General features: G+C 41.5%; 1 protein-coding gene across 5 annotated transcripts; it reads left to right on the top strand.

The window, feature by feature from the left end:
• Positions 1-2048: 2048 nt before the first annotated feature.
• On the top strand, positions 2049-24230 carry NTAQ1 (N-terminal glutamine amidase 1). Of its 5 annotated transcripts, none has more exons than XM_074942958.1 (6): positions 2049-2278; positions 4408-4507; positions 4966-5016; positions 13796-13944; positions 14340-14464; positions 23371-24176. In XM_074942958.1, exons 1-6 carry the CDS (start codon positions 2190-2192, stop codon positions 23475-23477), a joined length of 621 nt encoding a protein of 206 aa, XP_074799059.1. In that variant the 5' UTR covers positions 2049-2189; the 3' UTR covers positions 23478-24176. The 5 variants fall into 5 exon arrangements, with proteins under 5 accessions (XP_074799059.1, XP_074799060.1, XP_074799063.1 ...); XM_074942959.1 differs by lacking the exon at positions 23371-24176 and adding an exon at positions 23150-23228; XM_074942962.1 differs by lacking the exon at positions 23371-24176 and adding an exon at positions 19270-19563.
• Positions 24231-24597: the final 367 nt, after the last annotated feature.

Here is a 24597-nt window from a genome sequence, read left to right as displayed (position 1 = left end):
TTAAAAAGGCAACGTACTTAGAGTGGGGTCCGCATACGTAAAGGGGCAATGCGCACCTCTCTCTCTCATACACGATCATCATCAAGTTTCCGCAGGGAATACTTGCAGCCACTGCCATGCATCTGTTGTGTCTCCTCCCTCCATTTGTGGTGCCTTGTAGAGTGTGAGGCTACATTAACAACCATGTGTTAACCCTTGAGGGCTCAGCCGAATGCTAGTTCATCATTTAGCAGCAAGAAGGGTGGGAAATATCCCACCCTCTGATTCTACCACCTCAACCAAGCTTCACAATCATCATTGCTGTGTACAGTATTAAACTGTTTGTTTAAAACGTATACTGTGTGTCTTTTGTCTGCAAAAAAAATTTCCCTGGAACCTAACCCCCGCCCCCCATTTACATGAATTCTTATGGGGAAATTGGATTTGCTTAACATCATTTCGCTTAAAGTAGCATTTTTCAGGAACATAACTACAACATTAAGCAAGGAGTTACTGTATTTACTTAGTAGCCTATCTGTACCTTCTTATTTTAGAAAATATTCGCCTTTGGCTCTCATGGGCCCAGCTAAGATGGGGACATAACACTAATAGCCAGCACATTCCATCACAAAAAAAGTGCAATAACATTTTCATTCCAAAATAGACTGTTTAAGCAAAACAGGTTAATTTTTCATTAAAGTCCCTCCCTTGCTTCCTCTATTTTGCTTCCATCCTTCTGAGCAATAAAGCAAACTAAAGTTTCAAATATGAAGGTTTCATTCTCTCGAAAAGTTTAGCACATTTCAGTTAAAAGTCCATTGTCAGCTACAAAGGTCATATCTAAACACCGCAAATACTGGTGTATTCTCATCCACAAAAAATTGAGAGCCTGCTGTAGTTTTGATGTGACACAGCATTTTGCTCAAGTGTCATGGCCTGGAAATAAATTAAGGATTTTTTGTGATGTCTGGCACAAAAAAACAAAAAAAACCACACCCCCAAACTTTCCACACAGTCCTTCCTAATGTTAGCTCTACCCATCACCAAACTCTGGGGCAAGACATAATAGCTACTAGAGAAGTGAACAGCAATGAATACAGCTTTAAATTAAAAAAAAAAAAGTCTTTTACATGATTAAACCTCGTGACTGTGTGGTGCTACCTGTAAGCACCTTATAAAAATAAACTGTTTTGTGTATTTTATGGCCCAGGAGATGAAAGGCCCTTGTGCAGCCATTAGTTTTGCCAGGTTAAGCAAGCTTCTGCCAGTTTTCAGGGCTTAAAACTATCTCAAGAATCTCTTCCTGCTGATTTAACAAAAAGACAGCCAGAAAGAAAGGTACTGTATTTAAGTTCAAATATCTGTTTGGCCATGTACAATTCAGATGGAAAACACTTCTCTGGGGAGGTTTTCCATGCACGCTGTGAACAGTCTTCTTTTTCATCCTCAACATCTTCTTCCCTGTGGCTCAGGGCCAGTCTCTCCCACATTAACAGCTCCAGATTCCATTCCTCTGCCCTTCTTGATTAGTAGCAGCTCACCCTACCCTCTTGCTAAGGCTCAGCCTCTGTCCTGGCCTCTCCCACCCCTCCATTGTAAGCTCAGGATCTCTCCTTGGGTGACCAGATAGCTAGTGTGAAAAATCAGGAGGTGGGGATAGTAAGAGCCTAGATAAGAAAAAGCCCCAAATACGGGGACTGTCCCTATAAAATCGGGACATCTGGTCACCCTCCTGATATTATCTCTCTCCCCACTCAAGCCCTCTCTCTCCACCCCTTGTTTTGGCTCAGGATCCTCCCACCGTCTGAGCTGGGCTTAAGCTACCCGTTTTGCCCACCTTGGCTCAAACTTTGCCCTTTTTCTGGTTTGTGTTCAAAACTTCCCCTTTCCCCACTCTTCTGGCTCAACCTACCCCCTCCTTTGATGCAGCATGCTGGAGCTTAACAAAGCAATAGAAATGATCTCACTTTATATCCAAGTTAAAACGCCTCCCACCTGCCTGAGCTCCTAATAGTCATGCAATAACAGCCAGATTTCCTAGGGGAAGAAATTGCTTGTAACTCACCCATTTCCTGCACAACCCACAAACACTTCCTGAGCAAACTGCTGCTTTATACAGTTGGGGGAAGCTTTAGTGCTGCCTTCTGGTATATGAGGCTGTTAAACCCGCCCCTAGCCAGTACTCCTATACACCTGGATGAGGGTCACCTATGGAACAGCCAAGGGTAGCAGCAGCAACTGCTGGCTATCAGCCAGCTGCCCCTGCTCGGCACTCCTGTGTGTACACCAGCTGCTATTGGTAAGGAGCAATAGACATGTAAGAAATGTGGCGTGCTGGGTACATTTGCTTTCTTCTTCACTAGTCAAGTAATAAGTGCACCAAGAGAGGATGCACCGAGGACCAGGGTTCCCTATTGCCATCTCTCATGTTTCCCTTTCTCTTTAGAAATTCTGCACGTATTCTTGCAGGAGGCAAAGTGGAAGAAATGAGATCGTAAGAGCCGAGAGAGAGAGTATTCTTCTTACAATAACATTTGGTATTATAGGATAAAAGGGTGCATTGGTTAGAGAGTACTATAATTTACAGTGTCCAAATCAGGATTATTGAAGGATGATTTACTGGGGAATAACAATATACAGGGTCATTGTAGCCTCCTGGATAGTTTATCACTTGGAAAATAATTTGTGATTCCATTAGTATTTATTGTGTGTCATATGCAGTTATTGTTATCAGTGGCATTGTTTATTTGGAATTATACAGAACTATTACAATAGTAATATTAGGTAACAATGATTTTATATACAGGGACTGTTAATACTTTCTGCTAGCATCAGATAGAAGTCTATTTAAAAATTACAAATATTTTTAAAAGCTGTTACATACACTGGATAACATTTATTTTTACAGTTAAGATTTTTACAGTAACTCCTCACTTAATGTCATCCCGGTTAATGTTGTTACGTCGCTGACCTATTAGAGAACATGGTCTTTTAAAGTTGCGCAGTGCTCCCTTGTAATGTTTTTTGGCAGCTGCCTGCTTTGTCCACTGCTTGCAGGAAGAGCAGCCCGTTGGCGTTAGCTGGTGGGGGCTGGGTGGGCCAGCATTCCCCTATCAGCTCCCCTAAGTTCCCTATGAAGCAACCATGCAGCAGGCTATCAACTGCTGGGCAGTTCAGGTGTCTCTCCCCCTACTGCCATGTGCTGCTCCTGCCCTCTGCCCTGGAGTTGTTCCTGGAAGCTTCCTGATTGCTGTGCGGGGGCAAGGGGGAGATGGGTGCTGATGTCAGGGTGTGCCCCTTCCCCTGCTCCTGTACCCTGCCTTCACAGAGTGGAGGGGGGTGGGAGGGTGGACACTACAGGTCTCAGGACAGAGGGAGCTTGCTGTCAACAGCTGCTGTCTCAACTTCCTGATATACTTAAAAAGGCAGTATACTTAGAATGGGGTCAGCATACTTAAAGGGGCAATGCGCGTCTCTCTCTCTCTCTCGCTCACACACACACAAACGGTGTGTGTCTCTGTCTCATAGACACATTCACCACCCAGCACTTTGGAAAGTGGAGGGAGTGATGCACTCCAGTGGGATTGCGTGGGTTCATCCTTCTGTTCAGTTTCTGCAGGGAATGTTTGCAGCCACTGCCATGTCTCTATTGTGTCTCCTCCTGGCTCCCTCCATTCGTGCTGCCTTATAGAGTGTGAGGCTGCATTAACAACAATGTGTTAACCCTTGAGGGCTCAGCCGAGTGTTAGTTCATCATTTAGCAGTAAGGCATTCCCTGGGAAATATCCCACCCTCTGATTCCACAACCTCAACCAAGCTTCACAATTGTCATTGCTGTGTACAGTATTAAATTGTTTGTTTAAAACTTATAGTGTGTGTGTATATATAATATATATATACACACACACACACTGTCTTTTGTCTGGCAAAAAAAAAATTCCCTGGAACCTAATCCCCCTATTTACATTAATTCTTATGGGGAAATTGGATTCACTTAACATAGTTTCACTTAAAGTAGCATTTTTCAGGAACATAACTACAACCTTAAGTGAGGAGTTACTGTATTTAATATAATTTGTTGATACTTGAATCAAAACTTTGCCATAGACAATGAGGAAAAGACTAAACACTAGATACACCAGTCATTTGGTATTACAAAGCATTTCTTGACAGAGTAAACCAAATGATGCTTCCTCTTGTCTGTTAAACAGTAGTTAAGCCTAAAAGTCTATGAAGTATTTGTGGAAACATTTTTATAAGAGCTTGGACCTAAATTTTAGAGATTAAAAACAGATGTGTGAAGGGGAGTTGGGAAAAAGTCTTCAACAGAAAAATTAATCCAAAAGTGGAAAAATCACAACATCTATCCTGTTTTTATTGTATAAATCAGATATAAAACAAGAACTGTAAAAAACTTGTATTTTACAGTGAGGAAAATGTTTGGAAACTTTGTGAATACATCAGAAGTTATGATCAATACCCTTTAGAAGAATTTTATGCTGTTTTCATATCCAATGAGAGAAGGATGGTAAGTTGATGAGTTGTGATATAGAACAAAGGTCAAAACAGATTCACTGTGAAGGAAAGATGGGAAACCAGGCATATAGGTAACCTGAGCCTGGTGCTCAGCTGGGCCCCATGGTCACACAGATACTGGAAAAGATCCTAAAAGGCAGGTCTTTTAGTCATATATGGCAGTCTGGGCCTTGGAGCTGACATTTGGAGACGTATCATCTCCCTGAGGATGGCAGGGATCCATTTGCTGCTATCAATCAGCTGAGGAGACTGAATGGTCTGTGTGGTCCCCAACTAAGAGCTCAAAAAGACCAAAAGACAATCTGATAAAAGCTTAATTATTGCATTGCAGATATAATGCAAGCTGACTAATTTTATCATTCAGTGAAGACCGACCTATCTTGTATTAGACTGAAATCCTAGATATTTCTTTAGTTTACTTAAAATTAGCTTCTAACTTGTAATTTGCAGATACCGCTCTGGAAGCAGCAGTCAGGATGTGGAGATGAACCTGTGGTTTGGGTAAGACATTCTATTCTATGTAGATCCTTATAGCACGCTCATTTCCCTAGTGTATCTAGCACATTAAGCAATAAGGGGAATCAGGCCTCACCAACCTATTAGAATTCTTTGAGGGTGTCAGAAAACATATGGAGAAGGGAGATCAAGTGGATATAGTGTACCTTTCAGAAAGTCTTTGACAAGGTCCCTCACCAAAGGCTCTTAAGCAAAGTAAGGAGTAATTGGATAAAAGGGAATGTCCTCTCATGTATCAGTAACCTGGCCGCTAAGAACGCTATTGCTTGGCTTAGCAAATAGTCAAACGCTAAATAAAATAAATAGTACCTGGTTAAAAGATAGGAAACAAAAGAAAGGAATAAACAGTCAGTTTTCAAGTACAGAGAAGTAAATGGCAGGGTTCCCCAAGGATCTCTATTGGGACCAGTGCTGTTCAACATATTAATAAATTAAAAAAGGGTAAACAGTGAAGTGGCAAAGTTTGCAGACAATACAAAATTACTTAAGATAGTTAAGTTCAAAGCTGACTGTGAAGAGTTACAAAGGGATCTCACAAAACTGGGTGATTGGGCAAGAAAATGCCAGATGAAGTTCAGCATTGATAAATGCAAAGTAATGCCACTGGAAAAATGAATCCCAACTATACATACAAAATAATGGGGTCTAAATTAGCTATTACCACTCAGGAAAGAGAAATTGGAATCATTGGATAGTTCTCTGAAAACATCTACTCAATGTGCAGCAGCAGTCTAAAAAAGCTAACAGAATGATAGGAACCATTAGAAGTAAGATAGATAATAAGGCAGAAAATATCACAGTGCCACTATATAAATCCATGATACACTTACACTTTGAATACTGTGTGCGGTTCTGGCTGCCCCATCTGAAAAAAAAAATTAGAATTGGAAGAAGTACGGAGAAGGGCAACAAAAATTATTAGGGTTATGAAACACCTTTCATATGAGGAGAGAGTAAAAATACTGGAACTGTTTGGCTTAGCTAAGAGATGACTAAGGGGGGATATGATAGAGGTAAAAAAAATCATGAACTGTGTCGAGAATGTGAATAAGATAGTATTATTTACCCCTTCACATAACATATGAACAAGGGTCACTTGATGAAATTTATAGGCAGCAGGTTTAAAACAAACATACAGAAGTACTTCTTCACACAACACACAGGCAACCTGTGGAACTCATTACCAGGGCATGTTGTGAAGGCCAAAACTATAACTGGGATTAAAAAAAGAATAAGATAAGTTCATTGCAGATGGGTCCATCAATGCTATTAGTCAAGATGGTCAGGGACACAACTCCATGCTCTGCGTGTCCCTAACCCTCTAACTGCCAGACACTGGGACTGGATGACAGGGGATGGATCACTCTATGAATTGTCCTGTTCTGTTCACTCCATTTGAAGCATCTGGTAGCGGTCACTGTCAGAAGCCAGGATACTGGGTTAAATGGACCATTGTTTGACCCAGTATGGTCATTCTTAGGTTCTTAACAACATCCCATGTGTGCTTTCTAAGGTCAGGTCTACACTACAGACTTCTATTGGTATAACTACATCACGTAAGTCACTACCCGGATTGGTGGGTAGTGATCGATCTATCGGGGATCCATTTATCGCGTCTAGTGTAGACATGATAAATCAATCCCCGATCGCTCTGCTGTCGACTCCGGAACTCCACCACGGCGAGAGGCAGAAGCAGAGTTGACGGGGGAGCGGAGGCCGTCGATCCCGCGCCATGAGGACGCGAAGTAAGTGATTCTAAGTTACGTCGACTTCAGCTACGCTATTCTCGTAGCTGAAGTTGCGTATCTTAGATCGATTTCCCCCCCCCCCCCCAAGCCCCGTGTAGACCAGGCCTCAGACTTATATTGGTATAACTACATCAGGGGTGTGAAAAATCATGCCTGAGTGACATAGTTATATCGACCTAACCCCTGGTGTAAACAGCACTATGTCAGCGTGTGAGCTTTTCCCATTGATATAGCTACCACCTCTCGCAGAGGTGGATTAACTACGCCGATGGGATTCTCCCATTTGCATAGGAATGTCTTCACTTAGGCACTTCAGCGATGCAGCTGCACCAATGCAGCGTTTTAAGTGGGGTAGACCACTTATATAGTAAAAGAACAATGGAACATCCAATGAAATCAAAAGGCAACACACTTAAAACTTCTATCACAATACATAATAAACCTGTGGAACTTATTGCCACAGGATATCATTGAGGCCAAGAGCCTAGTTGGATCCAAAAAAGTGTAGATATTTACATGGATAATAAAAATATCAACATAGGATAGAAAAATGTAAGGGTTATACAGCTTCATGTGTCAGGGCATATGACCTATGGGATGGTATTAAGGGAAAATTTCTTTTTTGGACATAATTATCACTGAACTTTTCTCTGAAGTGTCCAGTACTGGAGCACTAGTCCAGTTTTGGTGCGGCAATCTTCTATTCTAGTAAGTGAAGGTTAAGATGGCACTTTCAGTATAAATGCCCTATTCAGGTACCTATAACTCTGTTTTTTTTAAAAAAAACTGGCAGATGCCAGCTTAGACTGGGAATGAATTGTTTGGGAAAATCAGAAAAAAAAAAACTGTTTGAGCCATTTTAATTATATCCTTGCATGGCCCCTTCTCCACCCTGCCCCCAAGTGTAACTCAAAAATAACTTAGTTTAAAAACAAACCAACTTTACAAATAATTAGTTTTGAATGAGATCTAAGTGGTATGAGAAGGAAGGTAGAAGAGGGATAGAGAAGGCCATTACAGATTTTAAGAGTTTTCCCACCAAAATGTATTGAATTCAAGTTTTTTTGGTAGACAATCCAACTAGAAATGCAAACTTGCATAAGCATATAGTTGGTTTCCCGGTTCTCATCGTCACTGTTCCGTCCCTTTTAAATTTTGTTGTTGCACACAGCTTCACTTCCAATACATGTATTAGTATGGCAAAATAATTTGCCTAAGAACTTTACAATTTCTTACACCAAATAGCTAGGCTTGTTTACCACTGAAAATGTTATATGAAAGCTCCTCAAACGCTTTCCATAAGTGGATTTTGTATTCACTTTACTAGGGTACAGTTATCAAACACAGCATTAAAATTACCTGGTAATCACTTCACAAAGAGGCACGTCTTTTATCTGTGCCAGCCTTTGGTTGGGATTGAGATGAACACAAAGGACATTTATCCAATTCAAATATTTTATTGTATTAGGGTGTGGAAATTAAGAAGATATCTGTATTATTTTGTATGAATACTATGTGTCTTGGTTTCCCTGTTTTGAGATTCTGTTTGACTGCCTACAGTTAAATCAAAGGGAGGGGGGAGGAAGGAGGGAGGCATTAGGCATCAGCAAACAGGAAATGAAACTGACAAAGATAAGGTATCTCTAGGGATCAGAGTAGCAGCCGTGTTAGTCTGTATTCGCAAAAAGAAAAGTAGTACTTGTGGCACCTTAGAGACTAACCAATTTATTTGAGCATAAGCTTTCGTGAGCTACAGCTCACTTCATCGGATGAATAAAGTGGAAAATGCAGTGAGGATGTTTTATACACACAGACCATGAAAAAATGGGTGTTTATCACTTCAAAAGGTTTTCTCTCCCCCCACCCCACTCTCCTGCTGGTAATAGCTTATCTAAAGTGATCACTCTCCTTACAATGTGTATGATAATCAAGGTGGGCCATTTCCAGCACAAATCCAGGGTTTAACAAGAACGTCTGAGGAAGGGGAAGGGGGGGTAGGAAAAAACAAGGGGAAATAGGTTACCTTGCATAATGACTTAGCCACTCCCAGTCTCTATTCAAGCCTAAGTTAATTGTATCCAAATTGCAAATGAATTCCAATTCAGCAGTCTCTCGCTGGAGTCTGGTTTTGAAGTTTTTCTGTTGTAATATCGCAACTTTCATGTCTGTGATTGCGTGACCAGAGAGATTGAAGTGTTCTCCGACTGGTTTATGAATGTTATAATTCTTGACATCTGATTTGTGTCCATTTATTCTTTTACGTAGAAACTGTCCAATTTGACCAATGTACATGGCAGAGGGGCATTGCTTGCACATGATGGCATATATCACAGTGGTAGATGTGCAGGTGAATGAGCCTCTGATAGTGTGGCTGATGTTATTAGGCCCTGTGATGGTGTCCACTGAATAGATATGTGGGCACAGTTGGCAACGGGCTTTGTTGCAAGGATAGGTTCCTGGGTTAGTGGTTCTGTTGTGTGGTATGTAGTTGCTGGTGAGTATTTGCTTCAGGTTGGGGAGCTGTCTGTAGGCAAGGACTGGCCTGTCTCCCAAGATTTGTGAGAGTGATGGGTCGTCCTTCAGGATAGGTTGTAGATCCTTGATAATGAGTTGGAGAGGTTTTAGTTGGGGGCTGAAAGTGACGGCTAGTGGCGTTCTGTTATTTTCTTTGTTAGGCCTGTCCTGTAGTAGGTGACTTCTGGGTACTCTTCTGGCTCCGTCAATTTGTTTCTTCACTTCAGCAGGTGGGTATTGTAGTTGTAAGAATGCTTGATAGAGATCTTGTAGGTGTTTGTCTCTGTCTGAGGGGTTGGAGCAAATGCGGTTGTATCATAGAGCTTGGCTGTAGACAATGGACTGTGTGGTGTGGTCTGGGTGAAAGCTGGAGGCATGTAGGTAGGAATAGTGGTCAGTAGGTTTCCGGTATAGGGTGGTGTTTATGTGACCATTGCTTATTAGCACTGTAGTGTCCAGGAAGTGGATCTCTTGTGGGGACTGGTCCAGGCTGAGGTTGATGGTGGGATGGAAATTGTTGAAATCATGGTGGAATTCCTCAAGGGCTTCTTTTCCATGGGTCCAGATGATGAAGATGTCATCAATATAGCACAAGTAGAGTAGGGGCATTAGGGGGCGAGAGCTGAGGAAGCGTTGTTGTAAGTCAGCCATAAAAATGTTGGCATACTGTGGGGCCATGCGGGTACCCATAGCAGTGCCGCTGATTTGAAGGTATACATTGTTCCCAAATGTGACACCATTACAATCTACATACCACACAGACTATGCTGACAGCTTGTGCCACATGCTCTCAAAGAAACTGCGGAACCGCCTGATCAATATCCTCTATAGCAAACAGGGAAAGATTAAGAATGAGCTCTCAAAACTGGATACTCTCATAAAAATCCAACCTTCCACACAAACTTCCTCGTGGCTGAACTTTACTAAAACTAGACAAGCCATTTACAACACACATTTTGCTTCTCTACAAAAGAAAAAGGACACTAAACTTTCTAAACTACTACATGCCACAAGGGGCCACAGCAATGGTTCCCTCAACCCACCCAGCAATATTGTTAATCTATCCAACTATACTCTTAGCCCAGCAGAAGAAGCTGTCCTATCTCGGGGCCTCTTCTTCTGCCCCTCCACCCCCACGAACATGATACAGTTCTGTGGTGACCTAGAATCCTATTTTCGACGTCTCCGACTCAAGGAATATTTCCAACACTCCTCTGAACAACATACTAATCCACAGAGACCTCCCTACCAACACTACCAAAAGAGGGATTCTAGGTGGACTCCTGCTGAAGGCCGAGCAGCAGACTGGACTTCTACATAGAGTGCTTCCGCCGACGTGCACAGGCTGAAATTGTGGAAAAGCAGCATCACTTGCCCCATAACCTCAGCCGTGCAGAACACAATGCCATCCACAGCCTCAGAAACAACTCTGACATCATAATCAAAAAGGCTGACAAAGGAGGTGCTGTTGTCATCATGAATAGGTCGGAATATGAACAAGAGGCTGCTCAGCAGCTCTCCAACACCACTTTCTACAAGCCATTACCCTCTGATCCTACTGAGGGTTACCAAAAGAAACTACAGAATTTGCTCAAGAAACTCCCTGAAAAAGCACAAGATCAAATCCGCACAGACACACCCGACCTGGGATATTCTATCTACTACCCAAGATCCATAAACCTGGAAATCTGGGCGCCCCATCATCTCAGGCATTGGCACCCTGACAGCAGGATTGTCTGGCTATGTAGACTCCCTCCTCAGGCCCTACGCTACCAGCACTCCCAGCTATCTTCGAGACACCACTGACTTCTTAAGGAAACTACAATCCATCGGTGATCTTCCTGAAAATACCATCCTGGCCACTATGGATGTAGAAGCCCTCTACACCAACATTCCACACAAAGATGGACTACAAGCCGTCAGGAAAACTATCCCCGATGATGTCACAGCAAACCTGGTGGCTGAACTTTGTGACTTTGTCCTCACCCATAACTATTTCACATTTGGGGACAATGTATACCTTCAAATCAGCGGCACTGTTATGGGTACCCGCATGGCCCCACAGTATGCCAACATTTTTATGGCTGACTTACAACAACGCTTCCTCAGCTCTCGTCCCCTAATGCCCCTACTCTACTTGTGCTATATTGATGACATTTTCATCATCTGGAACCCATGGAAAAGAAGCCCTTGAGGAATTCCACCATGATTTCAACAATTTCCATCCCACCATCAACCTCAGCCTGGACCAGTCCCCACAAGAGATCCACTTCCTGGACACTACAGTGCTAATAAGCAATGGTCACATAAACACCACCCTATACCGGAAACCTACTGACCACTATTCCTACCTACATGCCTCCAGCTTTCACCCAGACCACACCACACAGTCCATTGTCTACAGCCAAGCTCTATGATACAACTGCATTTGCTCCAACCCCTCAGACAGAGACAAACACCGACAAGATCTCTATCAAGCATTCTTACAACTACAATACCCACCAGCTGAAGTGAAGAAACAGATTGACAGAGTCAGAAGAGTACCCAGAAGTCACCTACTACAGGACAGGTCTAACAAAGAAAATAACAGAACGCCACTAGCCGTCACCTTCAGCCCCCAACTAAAACCTCTCCAACGCATTATCTAGGATCTACAACCTATCCTGAAGGACGACCCATCACTCTCACAAATCTTGGGAGACAGGCCAGTCCTTGCCTACAGACAGCCCCCCAACCTGAAGCAAATACTCACCAGCAACTACATACCACACAACAGAACCACTAACCCAGGAACCTATCCTTGCAACAAAGCCCGTTGCCAACTGTGCCCACATATCTATTCAGTGGACACCATCACAGGGCCTAATAACATCAGCCACACTATCAGAGGCTCGTTCACCTGCACATCTACCACTGTGATATATGCCATCATGTGCAAGCAATGCCCCTATGCCATGTACGTTGGTCAAATTGGACAGTTTCTACGTAAAAGAATAAATGGACACAAATCAGATGTCAAGAATTATAACATTCATAAACCAGTCGGAGAACACTTCAATGTCTCTGGTCACACGATTACAGACGTGAAAGTTGCGATATTACAACAGAAAAACTTCAAAACCAGACTCCAGCGAGAGACTGCTGAATTGGAATTCATTTGCAATTTGGATACAATTAACTTAGGCTTGAATAGAGACTGGGAGTGGCTAAGTCATTATGCAAGGTAACCTATTTCCCCTTGTTTTTTCCTACCCCCCCTTCCCCTTCCTCAGACGTTCTTGTTAAATCCTGGATTTGTGCTGGAAATGGCCCACCTTGATTATCATACACACTGTAAGGAGAGTGATCACTTTAGATAAGCTATTACCAGCAGGAGAGTGGGGTGGGGGGAGAGAACCTTTTGAAGTGATAAACACCCATTTTTTCATGGTCTGTGTGTATAAAACATCCTCACTGCATTTTCCACTTTATGCATCCGATGAAGTGAGCTGTAGCTCACAAAAGCTTATGCTCAAATAAATTGGTTAGTCTCTAAGGTGCCACAAGTACTCCTTTTCTTTTTATCTCTAGGGAGAATACCAAGGGACCTTAACAGAAGGAATGGGCGAGCTATTCATTGAAAATTCCTTTCCTGCCTGTGACCAGAAAGGTGACAGGCCTGCTTTTTCAAGGCCAGAGACCAAGACCAAAAAGAACACTAAGGTCCAGATCCTCAAAGGTATTTAGGTTCCTAATTCTCACTGAAATCAATGGATCTTGGCCTAAGCAATTACAACCTCAAGCCTAGAGGAAAAGGAGCGGGGAGCAGGCAGCAGCTTCTTGGGGAGACAAAACTTATTTTGGTGGTGTATTCAACAGGGCTCTGGAACTAAGGCAGGGGCTCTTCAGGCTGTGCCTGAGATAGCTCGGTTGCCTAAGCTTGAGAGAGGTGATGACTTGCAGGCAAACCTTGGGTGTGCAGGACTGTTGTAGGTTTAACCTTTTCTCCCTGTGTACTGGCTACCTTTGGGTGAATGGACACAAGCTGTTTGGAGTCACTTTAATCAGCCCTGGGTCACAGGTACCCAACGAGGAGTGTCTTGCTGGTTCCAGTTGCAGCTGGCTCTGCGTTACAGCTGGAAACAGGCAGGCTGCTACCCTGGGATCCACTCTTAGAGTGGTAAAATTGTGGGCCAGAGAGAGGTGAAGGCAGTGAAACTTGTCACCTGAGCAGCATGAGAGGCTGCTAGAGGGTATAAAGCACTGTTTGCACTGTAAGTGTGGCAGGAAGGTAGGAATAGACGGCATTTCACCCTGGTGATCCAGGCTAAAGTGGGGTAAGCTGTGGAATGCCACTTGGAAAGAGTATCCACTGGACAGACTGGGGGAGACATCACAGTCGCAGCCCATCACATATGGATTATGCTTTGGGGTGATTTCTGTCCCCTTTTCCTAATATCTCTAAGGTTTGTCTATGATCATTTACAACTGTCTTGTTAACTGTCAATGACCTTTACTCCTAGGATTACCATGTTATTTTACTTCATGTTTCAAGTGGAGACCAGAACTTCATTTACGATCTCGACACAGTGTTGCCATTTCCATGTCCATTTGACACGTACATTGAGGAGGCCTTTAAATCAGATGATATTCTTCTTCCAGGATTCAGAAGGTGAGAAAATTAAAACAAATGTGGTACAGAATATTTTACAAAAGCCAAGCCTCAACAATTGATGCAGTTGACATTTTTCTTTGTATGCATAGTCACCTATGTATAATCTGTTACTATGCAGGAAATTAAACACACCACACTGCTCTTCTAATGATCCTGACCTTAAAGGTACAATCGTTCATCCATCAATAAAACTTTCTATTTCCTTGCATTGCTTCCTGTTAGTCATTCAGCTACTTGACACTATTAATATACAACTAAACTATATGAATTTGATTTAATTGCTCAGAGTCAACACCCAATGAGGGCAGGAATAGGCTTTGGGTTAGTAATGTTTAACACAGTATTACATGACTCCATCACTTAGTATGTTCTTGAATTATATGTTTGTTTAGAAAAATCAGACTGATTCGAGCAGATTTGTATCTGAAGACATTTGCTTCTGACCGATCCCACATGAAAGATGCCAATGGACACTGGCAGAAGCCTCCTCCTTCCTACCCTTGCATTGAAACTGCAGGTAAATAGCATTCCACACCCAAAACAAAAAAATCCTGTTCCTTTTGATTCAAGAAAATGAAACAAAATAAAACCAAAGAATTGCATAAGTGATATTTATGCTTCCATAATATACTGTGAAAGCACTGCCACCTTTCCTTTCAAGACAAAGTACTTTATTATTTCATCAGAAAAAAGTATGAACTCACATCTTGCATGTACCTACTGGATTATATAATGTTCAACACCGTTTTTGGCATTTATCAAACATTAACTAGCTAATCCTCACAACACCTTGTGTGAGGTTGGCAAGTAAGCATTAATGTCCCCTCATTACAGGAGCTGATGCAGAGAAGATAAAGGGACTCATTCACAATCACATAGTGATTCTCTGATAGACTTGGGATTGGAATTTCGGAGTTCCTGGGTCTCAGACTTGTGTTCAGATTGTGCCTCTCATATGCAAGTCAGTCTTCATAAGGAGAAAGTATATGTCCATGTGATCCACAGGGCTGAGTTCAGATAACCCAGGACTGTAGGCACATCCCACATGTTGGCCCCATGGTATGGCCCTGCCTCTCCTTGGAGTGGCACAGGTATCAGAGTTAAGAAGAACAGGACAGTTCACACCTCTCAGAACCAATGTTTTAGGTTTTTCTGCCAACCAGACAGGCATCAGTTACACTCAGGTCACATCAAGCTTTTCCTTACATACATGAGGGGTAGAAACATAATTTAAAAAGAAAGCCAAGGTTCTGACCTCATCATGGGACTCCAGGAATTGGGACTTTGTGAATAAGCCTATAGTGCCTATGCTTTGATTTGGTCCTGGGGCTCAAAAAGCACAGTGGGTATTTTTTTGTTTTTGTTTTTAAAAGATCATTCAAGCCCCGATTCAGGAAAGCACTTAAACATGTACAGATGTTCATCCCTATTCAGAATGGTGCTTAAGCACATGCTTAAGTCCCACTGTCTTCAGTGAGGCTTGGCATTTAAGCATGTACTTATGTTGAGTAGGGATGCTTTATTGAATCGTATCCCATCAAGCTTGATCCTACAGGCTGCTGAGCACTCTGGCCCCACTCCAGCTAAGCACTTAAGCACATGCTTAACATTAAGCACATGAGTAGTCCTGTTGCAGTCAGTGGGATTACTAATCTGTTTAAAGTTAAGCACATGATTAAGTAGTTTGGTCCTGAACATTCTGACCCGGATCTAGTAAACACTGGATATTTTTCTTTTTTTGTTTTTCCATTCCCTTCCACTCTTCTTAAGTACCGTATATACTCGATCATTAGCCCATTCGTTTATAAGCCGACCCCCCCCCCCCCCAAGATGGATAGGTAAAAATAGTAAAAACTGTATTACCCTTTCATAAGCAGACCCTATATTTCAGGGATTGGCAAACTTTGGCTCCCGGCCCGTCAGGGTAAGCCGCTGGCAGGTCGGGACATTTTGTTTACCTGGAGCATCTGCAGGCATGGAGCCCCTCAGCTCCCAGTGGCCACGGTTCACCATTCCCAGCCAGTGGGAGCTGCGGGAAGTGGCGCCACTTCCCGCAGCTCCCATTGGCTGGGAATGGCGAACCGTGGCCTCTGGGAGCTGAGGGGCTCCATGCCTGCAGATGCTGCAGGTAAACAAAACTACAGTGTATTAGATATTCAATTCAATGATTTCATAGAGGTTTTTAAAATCATCAAATTTTGGTGTAGACCTGTTTATAAGCCGACCCCCAGTCTTTGGTGCATGACTTTTTTACCAAAAATATTCAGCTTATGACCAAGTATATATGGTATGTGCTATCCTGATACTACTTTCTTTTCCTTTCCTTTCCAGCCAGGTTCAATTTCTTCTCCTCCAGCCTTATTCCTTCATTCACTTGAGATATTCATATACATATGTGTTTGTACCTCAATAGCTACCTAATGTTCTTAAGCTTGACTTCAGTGGAACTACTCACGTGTTTAAAGTTAGCGACATGCCTAACTACCTTGAGGCCACAGTCACCAATGATTCAACCCCTAAGCTCAGCGTGAACCCTATAAATCACTAAAGTTCTACAAATAATTTGTTAGAGTTCACTGTAGCTCAAAGTTTGTACTTTGAAGATAGAAGTGGGACAAGAAACTGAACTCCTTTGCTACTGGTCAATCAGTAGGTGGCACTCTTCCCTCAGTCAGTAGTGAACTAATATTTCAGCACTGTGTTCCAAGGGAACTGTTCTTCTGGAGGGGTCTTTTTTTCCCCCCAAATGAGAAAGAAAACTGAGGGGTTTGACCTCCTGTGATCAGTAAAGAGCTAATGGGTGTTCGCCCCAGTATCCCAACCAAATTCCAGTTGCAGTAACTACATTCTCTCTGCCGAAATTCTCCATACAGTTTCAGTTAGCTATGGTATTTCACTTGCTTCGTTAAATTGCTAACACATTTCACTCTAGCATTTACTGCATTGCAGTGGTCGGCAAGTGGATCCTGCTTATTTGTTTTATATCCGTTTATTTGTAAGGAACCATACCTGTTTTTCTACTTTTTTGTATTAGTGTATTCTTTTTCATAATTTAGAGTAGTTGATTTCCTTACAAAGTCACAGAGAAGACATTTTTATATTAGTACTGTTTGCTGCATGCTCTGTATTTTCCCTTGGGATGTTACTAAAGTGAGTACCTTATATGTTTTAAAATACATTTCGAAATGTATCAATCTTTTAAATATATCAGTATTTCTAAAGCACTTATCACCATAATATTTAGGAATTGTTTATACTTATTAAAGATGAAGATCAACATAGTTTTGCTGCTCTGCTCCTACAAAACATTTGTATTTTTCAATATTAATTACATTATTGCTCCTTTCATTTTGAAGGATTCAAAAGCTTTAATAAAACTTGAAAAAGACAGGAATTTGTTTTTCCTGTTACTGAAACGTTTCCACTTTAGTGTGGAACATAGCAGCTGCTTAACGGCTCTTAGCACTTCAGAACAGGAAGTGACCCAAGAATATCAAATGGAAAAGACAGTGGAAATGTAGATACAGTAAAAGCAGTTATCCAGTTTGACTAGGCCAGGACTTTGGGACTACCACCATCACTTTTATGGAAAATGGCATGGGATTTTTAGGAGTTGTTTTCCATCTCTTCTGAATAATGATACAGTGCCTTTACCTAATGAGGCATTGGTTCAGTAATGACTCAGAAGGCAGAGGACTGCCTACAGCCATTACCAATATAACTTCCTGTACCATTTTCAGGATTGTCAACTTTCATGATTTTATCACAAGCCTCATGATATTTCAATTATAGCCCCAGCTTAATTAATTAAAGTTGGAATCAGGCAATTATATGATAATCTCACCTTCAGTTTTTAAAAATTAAAGTTTCTAATCCTGATGGTTGCACAATAAAGGCTTGAAAACATGAACAAAGTAAATTCCGAAAAGTCTCAAAGCCCAATGCAAATAAAAAGAACCCAAAATGTATTGGTTTAAAAATCATGATTTTTAAGAATGCTTCCTAATTTGGGGTGGATGGGGAAGGATAACATGATTTTTAAAAACTTGGGGTTGGCAATACTGCATTTGGGTTATCCTTTGGAGTCTATCATATATATATAATTGATCAGGCCTGATCCTGCTTAGCTTGTGAGCTCTGATACGATCATAGTTCTAACTGCAGGACAACATAAAATATATCTTCCAAAAAGCATTTCAAAATTTCCTGGACCAGATGGCTTTACTACTTACAGCTGCTACAAACAGTTGAATATTACATTGCAAACCATGGTTCAAATCTGAAGTCTTCCCAGGTGTTGGGTAGCACACCAGCAAGATTGGTGCAGCAGGTTTCTTAGTTATAGTCGCTGGGTGGTTGTAAATGATGCATTTTGTTTTCAAAAAGAGTGGATAAGACAGCTGAGAAATAAAAGCTGGAGGGCACTGTATCTGACACATCTGTTAGACATGCAGGCTGCTAGACTGAAGCTATGTAGATATCTGCAGCTTCTACCTTTGTCTTCTCACAAAAGTGGTGGTAGAATCATAGTGAACCCAACAAAGAAAGCATCAGTGAGAAAAAGAGCAGCACATACACGCTGTCTAACCTGCTGTTATTTTTATCTAAGGAAAAAAATTGTTATGAGCTTTGTGTGAACAAAGGAGAAAAACAGGATAAAAGCAACCAAGGACATAACATTAAACTTTCTTTACATGCTGTAGAGCTTATTATTAAAACTACACAGTTATAAGTTAAAGGAGACTGAAAGGTTCAGTGGTAAAAAAAACTACAAACTTCCTGGAACAAGCCCTGCTGAAGTAAACCTGAACACTGCAGGGTCAAATTTCATGTGCAGTTTAATAATTCTACACCATTATTGTTATCTAACTGCCAATTCTCTTCTCCCACTGCTCTCCTCATGTCTCCAGAGCCTCCCTTTTGAATCTCAATACTTGGCTACCCATAATCTACACACTGTAATGGTCAAGCTTCCCACTTTCAAAGTGTAACCTTTGGGTGGACTAGAGTTTACTTCATTGCCTTTCTCCTAATGCCTAAAAACAACTGCCATAGAAAAGCACATGGACACCCAGAATTCAGTGACTGAGGATTTTCAACAAGGATTGCACAAGGTCAACCTCCCCACAATCAAGTCCAAAAGAACAAAAGGAGTGAACTTAATTCTTAAGTATCAAATTTATAAAATCTTATGATAAAGAAAATAATTAATAATAACTTAATTTCTACAACATAACATGGATACTTTATAACCACATCCATTATCTTCACAGTTATACATAAATAAAGAAAAATTAAATCTAAAAAGGTCTGTCCCCACAGAAATACAGTGAGAAGAAACTCAAGAGTTCCCAAAATCTTAGGTTGAGTTCACCTGTCTCAGTTACAATCGTTGATCACCAAAATCTATACAATCGGCAGAGTCAAAAGCAATATCTTCCCTCTACTTGCTTGTAGAAATCTTCAAATGGAATCCATGCATACTCTTCCTCCTCCTCTGCTAAAATCACTCAGGTAGGTATATAGATTTTAAAATAAACCCATTACAAGAAAAATACAAAACTGAGAATAGCAAAATATAAATGACTCTTTACCCATGATCACATTTAAACAAGAGAAAAATAGGTCCATCATAGTAGTTGAGAGAACTTAACTAAAAAAACAATTTGGCTAAAATCAAGCAACATTCCAAGCATATAATTAAAATGAAGGAAATTAGTTTTCCCTCCCAAATTTCTCCTCTCTGTAATTAACCCTGCCAAGGCATCCCTGTTCGAGGGTTAAAAATATCAGTAACCTAAAAGCTTCACAGTTAGGGTAAAACAGCCTGCTTTCTGCTCCTGTGGCTCAGCTTCTCTCAACCCACAGAGGGCCCATGGCCTTTTGTAAAGTAGCTGCCTGACTGCTTGCCTTCAGGGAGTCTTGAGTCCAGCTACATCAATCCTATTGAGCATATCCAAAACTATCACACCCAATTCCAGAAACTTCTGAGTGTTGAGTGCTAATTGTACATTTGCCTAGCAACAATGACTCATTCCTACCCACTCCCCATAAATCTCTTAACGAGATATCCCTATGAAGCACATGGGTTACAAAAGCACCCAACATCTCCTTTATAGCCTACATCTAGGCTCCTTGGAAAATCACAGTCTGTCTTTGTAATTAGTATAAGGATGTACAGCACCTTGCATCCAGTGCTTGTAAATGCCTGGAATAGCTATAGCATAGGGTTGTTAAATCTGGAATAAGCTCTTTAGTTCTGGTTCAGCTGAATCATTGCAATCTACCCACTATGGACGGAAACCACAAGCAGTGCAGCTGTATCAGTTACTAACTCCATCCCACAGTGCATGGCCTAGTATTTGGAAACTACCCATAAGCCCCTGCTCATAGCAAGTGTGTCAGGCATAATGGACAAGTGCCTTAAGAGTCCCAGAATTCACAGCATGGCTGCAGTAATAAAATGTATTGTGCATGGCTCTACTAAAATGGTTCTGTCAGAAGAAGTGTTGCTATGTGGATACGCAGAAACAAGCAAATCAAACAGCCATTTCATTCAATCAGTGTCTCGGCAACAGTTTCCATCCTTAGGGCCTGGTCCTGCTCCTAAATAGGATTAGGTCCAGAATGTAAACACAATTTTGTCTTCTCTCACCCCTACTTTCTTCAGTGCCACCCCCTATGCTTGGAAGAGCCTTTCTACTTGCTCTCACTCCAGTCCCTTTTGAAAAACCAACTGGTTTGTCAGCAATAACATCTGCACTCTGTTCTTATGTGTTAGCTCTCCTGTTCCACTGTAGGCCTTAGAACCTCAGATGAAGGACTTTATCTGGATTATGATATCTTTTGCCTAGCAATTTTTTAAAGTTGTAAGGCACTATGTAAACTAACAGGCCTGTAGTTTCCCAGATCACTTTTATTTCCCCTTTCTTAAAAATAGGAACTACCTTTGTAATTCTCCAGTCATAGGGTACGACCCCCGAGTTTACAGATTCATTAAAATCCTTGCTATTGGACTGGCAATTTCATGTGCCAGTTCCTTTTAATATTCTTGGATGGAGATTATCTGAAGCCCCCAATTTAATCCTATTAAGATGTTTGAGTTTGACTTCCATGTCAGATGTGGTAATTTCCTTGTTCCCATTAGCCACCTTGCCACTACCTCTAAACTCTTCATTAGGCTTATTAAAAACAAAGGCAAAGTATTTGTTTAGGTGTTGGGCCATGCCTAGATTATCTTTAATCTCCAACCCATCTTCAGTGTTTAGCAGTCTCACTTCTTTCCTTGTTTTCTTTTTATTTATATGGCTATAGAACCTTTTGCTATTGGTTTTAATTCCCTTTGCGATGTCCAACTCTGCTTGGCTTTTGGCAGTTCTCACTTTATCCCTTTATCACTATCTGACCTCCAAGAGATAGCGTTCCTTGCTGGTCCATCCCATCTTCCATTCCTTTTAGGCTTTCTGCTTTGAGATGCTTTCTCATCTAGGTTGGTCTGCAACCCTTCCCTATGTATGTTTTCCCCTTGCTTAGGATGCAGGCTTCAGATAGTTTCTGCAACTTTGACAAAGTAATTCCAAGCCTACTCCACATTCAGATCCTTGAGTTCTTCGATCCAGTCCACTTCCCTAACTAATTCCCTTAATTTTTTTAAAGTTTGCCCTTTTGAAATCAAGGACCCTAGCTGCAGATCTATTTTTGTTTATTCTTCCATTTAGTGTAAACTGAATTAGTTCATGATCACTCAGACCAAGCTTGTCCCCTACAACCAGTTCTTCTATGAGGTCCTCACTGCTCACCAATACCAAATCTAAAATGGAATCACCTCTTGTTGGTTCAGCAACTATTTGGTTAAGAAATCTGTCAGCTATCACATGCCGGAAAATCTGGGCCCTACTATTATTAGTAGCACTTGTCCTCCAGTATATATCTGGGAAGTTAAAGTTTCCCATAATCACACAATTCTCAGTAGTATTTATTTCATTAAAACATTAAAGAGGTCCCCCTCCATATTTAAGTTGGATCCTGGGGGTCTGTAGCATACCCCAAGCACTATCCCAGGGGAACCTCTGGTAGCTTTCTCCCCCAAAGTGATTTTGGCCCAAATAGACTCTGTCTTATCCATTTCATCACTTCTAATTTGCTTACAGTCTACCTCATTATTGATATACAATGCTACACCATCACCTTTATTTCTGTCCTGAACGGCACATATCCTTCAATACCTCTACTCCAGTCATGACTACTATTCCACCATGTTTCTGTTATTCCTATAATATCTGGTTTCACTTCATGCACCAGTAGTTCTAATTCCTCCATTTTGTTACCCAGGCTCCTTGCATTGGCGTACAAACATCTTAATTGTTGCTGCTTTGCTTTGCCCACATTCCTCACCCTACTGAGTACTGTCATTCTACTGCCAGTATCGCCTACTTGACTGACAGCGCTGATACCAGTGAAGCTATCTTTTCTCTTAAACTCCATTCTCCTACCCACAGCTGTTCCTTTCTCCGTTGCTGTATTCTTTCTTACTTGATTTTCCTCCCTCTCAATGTTAATCAGATGTAGAGATTACACGAGCATCTCCCAACTGTCTCCCCCAAGTTATCATGGCTCTGGTTTCAGAATTTACGGCTTGAACCAAAGCACTCAAAGTCACTGGGAGTCTTTCAAATAAGTCCATTGGACCTGATGAAGTCCATTAGTTATTTTCCTAGTTGGGGCATGATCCCGAGGCTGATCAGCATCTCATAGGAAGTGATCAGCACCTTCTAATTCCTATTAATTGCTATGTCCCTGATCTAATGCCCCATTGAAGTCAATGGGAAAAAGCTTCCATTGACTCCAATGGGCTTTGGATCAGGCCCTTAAATAGGAGCAAGGTTTCGCAGGACCTTGCAGGATCAGGCTCTTTTTGAATAGAGAGATGCCGTAGGACCCATAGTTTTTACTATAGCAGTCCTTTTTTTGAATTCTCTAGTTTTGGTCACCCTTTATCCTGCACTACAACGCCGTGGCATGATACAAGTGCCTTCTGGGACTGCTGCAAATCTCTAGTGTATTCCTTCATACTCTTTCTTTCAATCAATGAAAATGCTGGTCAGGCAACAAAATTATTGACATGGGCAGAAAGGGATCAGAGACAAATGCTACATCCTGAAAACAGGAAATGAAGACTCTGATGGTATATTACAATTTGCAGGATTCCCTCTGAATGGTATTTTCCCTATGCAATGGCTTTTCATGACGGGGAAGTAGCTCTTGACATGAGCTCTTTGCTGGTATGTATATGTGTATATTAATCCCTACCATCAAAACAGGTTTCTGTCTGCATTTGATTGACAAATAATGTTCATGTATTCCTGTGCTAAATAGACGCCTTATCTAGGACTCTAATATTCTCTATTTATGCTCCTTATCTAGACTCCAAGATGAACCTGGATGATTTTATCAATATGAATCCCAAGGCGGGATGGGGCTCAGTATTTCTGCTACCTGACTTTGTGGATCGGTATGGCAGACAGAGCTGATTTCAGGTTCACCTTGAAAGGACAGTGATGTAAACAAAGGACACATCAGCTTCCTGTTTTTGTTTTGCTGCAGTTGCTCTTGTCATTCTATTTATAAATTGGTTTATTTCGATGACATTTATTGTTTTGTCAAATACAAGAATTGAACAAAAACGCAATGAACTGAATAAAATCTTTTGACTATATAACAAGAGTTAAAACTTATATAATGGATCAGACTAATTCTATAGCATCTGTATTGACCCTACTAAACTTAAACTTCAATCTGTCAGCTGAGATTACTGGACCCCAGTCCTGCAGCTACATCGTTACAGGTAGAAGCTTGTGCCTGTATGGAGCCCATTGACTTCAATGAGAGTCTGAGCAATGTAAGGATCTTCCTGCATGGATCCAACTGCAGGATCAAGGCCTTAGGTATGAGAACATTGTATATTCTGAAGAAAATATTGAAAGTTAAATAAATCAACTTGGAAATACACCACCATAATTTTCCTCTCTAATTCGTCCAGAACAGATGTTTAGTTCCATATAGAGCATGATGGATATTAGAGATGATCCCTGTTAACCCTTATAGAATAAATAATCTGCCTATTCCTGTAGCTCTTATAAAAAAAAAAAAAGTCACTCTGTTGAGATAAAGGCCAAGGAACATTTTCACTCAGCATTGAATGTACTCAGATCAGCGTAATATTTATATCTGTGGCACTTGAAGCCTGACAGCATTTCATCAACATTTCCAGAATGTATGCTGTTAGAATACCAACATTTAGGGCTAGAGTGAGCCTTTGCTCAATGTTCTAAATACAGTGCTGGCCTGTGAGAAGGCCAGGGAAGGAACTGCATGCATCTCTCAATTTCATCCCTGCTCAACCCATGTTTCCTGGGTGCAGTAATGTTTGCCAGTCCTTTGACTGTCCCTCTGCTGGTGTGTGTGGTGCAAAGTCAACACCACATGCACTCCTTGCTCATCTTCACTCTCTCCCTACCAGCTTGTTTGCAGTGGAGTAAAGGTTGTGTGAGACCTGTTGTTCGCACCACATGTGGAGCTGAAATGTAGGTGCCCACAGCCAGGCATCTTACTCTCTTGCATGGCCATATTTGAGCAAGCCATTGTAACCAG

Source organism: Natator depressus, chromosome 2 (assembly GCF_965152275.1).
Source record: "Natator depressus isolate rNatDep1 chromosome 2, rNatDep2.hap1, whole genome shotgun sequence".
NCBI lineage: Eukaryota > Metazoa > Chordata > Testudines > Cheloniidae > Natator > Natator depressus.
The sequence above is the reverse complement of the archived record's forward strand: the minus strand, read 5'-3'. Positions and strand labels throughout refer to the sequence as shown.

What these genes read in the sequence shown, in the direction of transcription:
- NTAQ1 (XM_074942958.1), top strand. Translation starts at nt 2,190, where the DNA reads ATGGAACAGCCAAGGGTAGCAGCAGCAACTGCTGGCTATCAGCCAGCT. An exon ending in GTGTACACCAGCTGCTATTG is followed by an intron (nt 2,279 to 4,407) that starts GTAAGGAGCAAT and finishes TGTATTTTACAG; the next exon opens with TGAGGAAAATGTTTGGAAAC. An exon ending in CTTCTTCCAGGATTCAGAAG is followed by an intron (nt 13,945 to 14,339) that starts GTGAGAAAATTA and finishes ATGTTTGTTTAG; the next exon opens with AAAAATCAGACTGATTCGAG.